Genomic DNA, 7,339 nt, shown 5'->3' on the forward strand with positions numbered 1-7,339 from the left:
CTCACACACACACACACACACACACACACACACACACACACACACACACACTCCCTTTGGTTATAATTAACTCACAGGGCTTGATGCTAATGCTATTTTAAAGATATGTTACCATGGACTCTAATCCTGAAGTCCCTTCTTGTGTGAAAACACTTTTGTTTTTATTTCACATATTAAGTTGAATATCTTAAAAACAGGGTTTCATGACTTGAATATGTTTAAAAAGGTAGTTTACCAGCAGGACTACAACCAGCTAATTCTTTATTTCAATTTAAACACAACTTATTATAACAAATCCTAAATTAAGAAACTTTAAGCATGCTCCAAACATGTTTCTTCACATTAACATTAACACACAACATGCATCATAACATAAACAAAGTCTCACAGTGAGACTCAAATTACTGATTTTTTTTAAGCATAAACCAATTAATGCATGAAAAGAAAACAACTGGAGGAAGGTTTGTTTATATATATGAAACCGATTTGCAGGAGTAGCAAACAAATCATGGCACTCTCCATTAGGTAGCAACATGCGGCCGTTTATCTGCTGAAGATTTCTGTGAAGCGATGACAGATGGATACTCACAAGTTTTTGAAACAACCTTTAGTTCAGCTGCTGTCTTTAAGACTCATCAACACTCAGAGACAAAGCACTGCTGCCGGGCTTTGTGAGCGGGATGCAGGGAGCTGTCAGAAAACAAGTCATGTGACACCATGCTGCTATTTGCTATAAGTAAACAGACATATTATTGAAACTATAATTATATATAATGGCTATAATAACAGCGTTTAGATACTACAGTCTGCATTATGGCTTCCCATTGAAGACCCCTCTTTGCAGCAGAGTTTAAACTTCACTTAAGTTGCTGCTGACAGTCTTCAGTATCAGCCGTCACTGCAGGACTCTTTGTGATGTGGGTTTGTGTTCAGCTGCGGTCTCCAGAAGCACTCTCGTCTGATTTCACTTTTCATTCCTACAGTTTTTGCCCGAGTTTACATGTAATTCGTCGGTTAAAGCTTTGCTGTTTTTCACAACTTGATCTAATGGTGGAGGGACTTGACCTTTTTGTGAGTGCTTACATTTTATTTGCCCTTTCGCTGGAGTACAGTTTTATGACATGTCATTAGGAGGGAAAAAAGATTGCTTTTGGCAAACAAAATCATATTTCAGGGCAATTCAGAACATGAACAAAACAAGGCTTTCTGACGGCGTTTTTAATGAAAGAAAGTCTTTATTAATGCATAATTATTCAAATACAAGTGTTTGCATGTGCAGGTTGACTTTCCACTGTGACCTGACCTCACCCAGGACATCAAATACTCTCTTGCCATTTGTTGTCATTCATTTCAGAAATCCTCAAACCCCCACGCTGTGCTGGCAACAATGACACAAACAGATATCCATCCACACACAGACATGAAAACATAGTTCCTTTTTCATTCCGCAAACATTTAAAATCCTGGCATTTGAACAATAAATATTCTGATAGATTTTCTTCCAGCAGTGTGAGGTTTTTGGCCAAAGTTGTGGTTTTAATGTTCCACTGCAGGTGGAAACGCCAATTAGTGATTAATTGAAGAAGGTTGGGAAATAATAAACGGCCAACACCTGGACCAGGCAAATTTGGGCCAATCATTATCAATCAAAGCAGGAGTGAGCCATTGGAATTAATGGAGAACAAGCCTTATAGTGTCGAGAACGTGTGGCATTTTATTTACGTATTAATATAAGGAAAACAAATTACAGTTGAATCTGTCGGTCACACGGTCATGGCGTTAAAATGTGAACAAAAATAACCTTTCTGCCTGGGGAGGGTGTTTTTAAGTTTGACATTTGACAGGATAGCCCTGCTTATTGTATGTTGGCATGTTAATACCCGGCATGTTTACAAGAAACAGGAGTCTCACCTCGCTGCTCTTTAAACTTACAGCGCTGAGGCATGAAATAATAACCCTGGTATGTATTTAATATCGTCCCGGACGTGTTTACGCTCCTCACATCCCTGTCAGAGCAGCTCAGAGGTCAGCTCGGCTTCTGGAAGTGATGTGACACTGTGTTACCGCACTCATTTCCATCCATTCTCACCTAAACCACGTCGTGTCACTGCGTTAACCGGCATGTCAGGGAGGGGAAGACGTGAAATCGAACTGCGAGAAACTCAAAGGGAAGGAAATCTGGGAAGGATGTCGTATAAGTAAAACATGACATTTAAACAATTTAAGTTGTTGCTGTAATGAGTCATATTCCTTCCTCTGGCTGCTAATATTGTTTGCCTGCTAAGTGCACAGTCATACCACACACACACACACACACACACACACACACACACACACACACACACACACACACACACACACACACACACACACACACACACACACACACACACACACATTCAGCTTCCAGATCTTTCTTGGCTCACATCACCAGTCAAGTTGCATTCCCCCCCCCCCCCCACCCCCACACGTCCTGCTGCTGCAGCTGGTGAAAAATATAACACGCCAGACTCACTGTTATGATGATACCTTACAGTCCTTGTTCAGTTTGCCAAATTTCACTTTTAATCACTCTCTTTCTGAGATGCCAGTGTAATTATAAGAGAGAGAGGAGGTGGGATGTTGATTTGCTTCTCTTGTTGATACCTAAAAGATGTCAGACTGGTGAGTGTCTCTGCTGGTCAGTGGAGATGAGAAGACATTTCTATCCTTTGATAAACTCTACTGTACAAACAGGATGTTCCTATGACAATCCCACTGAACAATAATGACCCAAAACAATTAGAAATAAGCACAAAACAAACGTTCAAAGTAAATTCTGCATGCACGAGCCGGAGGAAATATGCCTCCACGTTGTTTCACTGCACACATGTTTTTATCCAAAGTTATTTACCCTTGAGGATAGATATTCATTTTTGTTCAAATATATCTACGCTCAAAACAGAAGGCGAGCAAAACGACCTGTATTTATGCCTCTTGTCTCCAGCAAATATTTGGGCTGCAGCCGAGCAGGAAAACACTCGTGAATTGTATAACCTAAAGACAGCGTGTTTGTGCCGAGGACAGAGAGTTCATAAGAATCACTTTTTAATGTTTTTGACTGCCAGATGTGACAGAGATCACTCTGACCGCTGGATCCAGTTTTTTTATACAGATTTAGAGTAAACCGTTAGCCACACCCAACCCAGAACCACCCAGAATCCAGTTAGAAACAAAGACAATCTAAATAAGAATGGGTTTGCTTTGGAAAAACCATGTTCCTTTGACCAAATAAAAAAAAAAGAACTCCTAAAGAGTCCAAATTGCAAGCAAATAATTTGTGTCTGCTACCAATTAAAACCACCATGTGTCACTTAAACAGAAGAACAGTAAATGAGTTGATTGGGAATCATTGTTAAACTTGATGGGATACAAAACATGCAACAGGAAGAAAAACCCCAACATCCTGTTTGTAGGGCGCCCTCCCTCAGGGCCACCTCATGATGACACACACACACACACACACACACACACACACACACACACACACACACACACACACACACACACACACACACACACACACACACACACACACACACGCACATCGGAGCGGACCAGTGGAAATCTGTCAGCCATTATCTTTGTCTGGTCATCCTTATTTTGAAATAATAAGTCATTATCAGAGTCATCAGATAAACAGATGTCGACAAGCTGCTCTGTAAGAGAGGAGACCTCCATCTCCATCGAGCGGCGCATTAACACACACCATATGTGGCGCTTTCTTAACACATAAAAGGAAAACGCGGACTAATTTGATCATGGTTTATGAAATTATTGAAAAAAATAAAAACTCTGATTTTTACATTTGAAAGAAATAGACTGGTAAACAAAACGTTTGGCAAACATTTTGGAAACTGGTGTTACTGCATGTCATTGACAACTTTTCTAGTGTTTGTGCAGCATAACACTTACTTATAACACAACATTATTATTTAAAAATATGCACAAGTAATAGGTTCCTTTCAAGGAGGAGTAGAAAAATGAATCTACTCTATTGCATACAGCCAGCATTTCATAATTAATAAACAGACAACAAGTCATCTCTTTGGCCCTTATCGATATTATTCAACTGACTCAAGTACCATATGAATTTCTAATTAAAAGAAAATTAGGTTTAAAATGTAAAAAGAAATAGGTACTGGCTCTTTAAAAGAGAGATTTTGGAACCAGAAGCTTGTTGGTTGCTGGTTCTACTTCCTTGATTTAGGCCCAGCTCTACCCTTCCTCCCGCAGAATAAATAAGCACAACGTTTGGCAAACATTTTGGAAACTGTTGTCGCTGAATGTCATTGACAGCTCTCATAAATTAACATCTTCATATGAAACATGATGCTGTTTTCTAGTGTTTGTAAACACAAGAATGATCTGAATTTCAAATTGAGAGAAATATAAAAATAGCCACTGGCCCTTTAAGGCACTTCAAAGGGGTTACAAAACGGTTGCTGGTTCCACATCCTGGATTCAGAGGCTGCTCAACCCTACCGAGGTGCCCTTGAGCAACACAATAGCAGCTCCCATGTCACACAGCTAATTGGAGAAGATCTCAATTTCAAATAAAGAGAAATAGAAAATATCAAATTGTGTGATATGTGGATTATAAATACTGGCCCTTTAAGGGGTTAAAAACGAGATTTTGAACCGGAATCTTCGCGTTGCTCCTGGATTAAGGGGTCTCTCCACCCTACCGAGGTGCCCTTGAGCAACACCTTTAAAGCAGCTCTCCTGTCTAATTGGAGAGGCCTCTTTTAGCCACACGTCACAGGACGGACAGCCTCGTGTCAGCGCCTCCACAAATCTCCTGCACGCGCTCCTCCACCTAATAGCGTGTCAGAGGGACCGAGGCACCGGGGTCACCGGGAACCGATGCCTCACTATAACGAGCCTCTCTCTGCGAACCGGGCTGCGACTGCGGTGGCAAAACGGAGATTAATGTCCCAATCAGGGGGGGGAGGTTAAGTAAAAGAAGAGCCGGGGACACGAGCTGCAGGCTGGGTTATCATATGGATAAAACTGGGAAATATAGGCCTACATTAAATTAGTGTGCATTTTTACTACTGATGTCCGATTTTTAAACTATAATAATTAAATAATAACAAATAGTTTATATAGTGGCATGCAATCAAATGTTAGGATAGTAAGTGTGTAAGATTGAATTTAAATACGAGTTTAAAGATGATGGGATATTTACACATATTTAAATACTCACATAGTGGATCGTAATGGCAATAACATTTTAGGATAGTAAGAGTATACGGTTTAATTTAAATAAAGATTATGGTGACATATTAACACACATTTAAATAAAACAATGATTTATGACATTATGCTGCTGCCTTTGTTTGCTAAAATAAAATCCAGTTTCCCAACTTCAAAGGAACAGAATAACTCTCTTTCTGCAGATTATAAATCATGTTTCTGCAGAATAAAAAAATCGATGTCTGATCTTAGTATGCAAACTTGGCCGTCCTCAGTGGATGGATTGCTCCATTACCCAGAGTCTGGCTATTAAATCGCTTTATGGCTGCAAATACGACAGGGTTTCTTGAAGGCGTTTTGAAACGTCTGCATGCCAATAAAGTAAAGTGGCCTTGACTTGGATTTGACCTCTTTTTTTTTTGCATTGGGTCTCTTAAACTCTGCAGATGGAGGGGCTGCAGGATTGTTGCAGGACTTCCAATATGGTGCGTTTTTAAACAGTTAAAAATAGATATCATATGTCCTCTTTCTCTCTCTGCCGGAAACCTAATAGTTAAATCCAAGTGCAAATGTTTAACTTATTGATTTAGTTCTCAGTGAGTGACGGCAGCTGGGCATGCCGATCAGAGTCTGGCACAGGCATGGGCACCTCATCCATCAAGGAGCCCGGTTTCATGCCTTCTTCTAATGTTGGACTCAGGAATATCTCACAATGTTATTTTTTTTTAAGCAAATATGGAAGGTTAAAAAACAGGAACAGCCATTCTTAACTAGAAATTAAGCTCACCAAAAAATGCAAATAAAGATCCATAGTTTCAACCACTATTGCATGTAATTTATAAACTATGTTGTTCACTGTTATATATTATATATTGTTTTAACAGTCTAAATGATCTAGAACATTGTACATTGAGTATTCTTTGTGTTCCATGTCCTTTATACTATACACGTGCTCAGAAAACACAGATCATTCTGACTTTAAACGCGTAAAAACACCAAGAAGCCTCCAAGCTGATATCTGATGCAGATACTGATAGTGAAATTAATGAGTATCTAAAAATGAAGCTCACCAAAAAAAAAAGAAAGAAGCAAAATGAGATCCATAGCTGCAGCCACTAATCCATTAAAACGAGGATTATACATTTAAACTTTTGCCAACGCATGCATGGATTTACTGTCTGATAATTCTGACTTTAAACGCGTAAAAACACCAATAACCTCCATGCTGGTATCTGAGGCAGATATATGCTCACTCTGTCTACCTTGGTAACACAAACGTCAGGCTCGGTTTACTGGCCACAAGTGCTGCTGATAAATATTCATGAGGCCGGCGCCTGCGCTTTCCCCCCATATCTGAGTGTTTGTCATTTCCAGACTTGCGCGTAAATACATTTAAAGTGGATGTTTCTCGTGTGTGATCTGCTCTCTGTGGCTGTGATGGCACACGCGCTGCAGCAGCCTGTCGTCGACTGCTTTTTACGAGCATTTTATTTTCGATACCGTGTGTTGGTTCAGTGTAAAGCAATACGACAGGAAGTGGAAATTCAACAGCAGTGAAGGTGCATGCTTTGCATTCTGCCGTACTGAAACGTCAAAGGAGCTTAAAGTTGTGGTTTTTCTCTGCAGGGAAATAAAAGCTAAAGCACCAATATAAATAAAACTAAAACACATCCCAGGGTTTTTTTAAGTGTGGACTCTTAAACTGAATTTTTACATTTAAATTGTTCCTCAAGTTCAAATGTTGAATAAACTGATTTTAGGTACATTTGTGAATTTAAATATGGCGTATGGACCATCCAAACCACATGAGATTTTACACATCCACTCTAAACTATTTATATTTCCAGTTACATGCGCACATTTGTCTTTAAAGTGACTTTTCTAAAACGGATTCTCTGGGCGTGGAGTCTTTGTATTCCTGCAGCATGCTCTGCAGACAGATAGTGTTAAATAGAGTCGAAAAAGTCATTTTATTACCATCCTTCATTTATCTCAAAATCTAATAGTCCGTGAAAAGAAAATATGAATACATTTCAATACATTTCAGCAAATCATCTAAGATGGTGGATGTTTTCTTCTAACGGGAACACACACACACACA

The 7,339-nt window shown here is 39.5% G+C and overlaps 1 protein-coding gene across 1 annotated transcript in view; it reads right to left on the minus strand.

Moving 5' to 3' along the window:
- Nucleotides 1-7,339, minus strand: part of LOC104965429 (natural resistance-associated macrophage protein 2-like) — a 23,351-nt gene that overhangs the window by 3,833 nt on the left and 12,179 nt on the right. Inside the window, exon 7 of the mRNA XM_010794384.1 lies at nt 2,831-2,841. Coding sequence (XP_010792686.1) covers nt 2,831-2,841 — 11 coding nt within the window. The remainder of the gene's footprint in view (nt 1-2,830; nt 2,842-7,339) is intronic.

This window comes from Notothenia coriiceps, unplaced genomic scaffold (genome assembly GCF_000735185.1).
Source record: "Notothenia coriiceps isolate Sejong01 unplaced genomic scaffold, NC01 NC01_scaffold00037244, whole genome shotgun sequence".
NCBI lineage: Eukaryota > Metazoa > Chordata > Actinopteri > Perciformes > Nototheniidae > Notothenia > Notothenia coriiceps.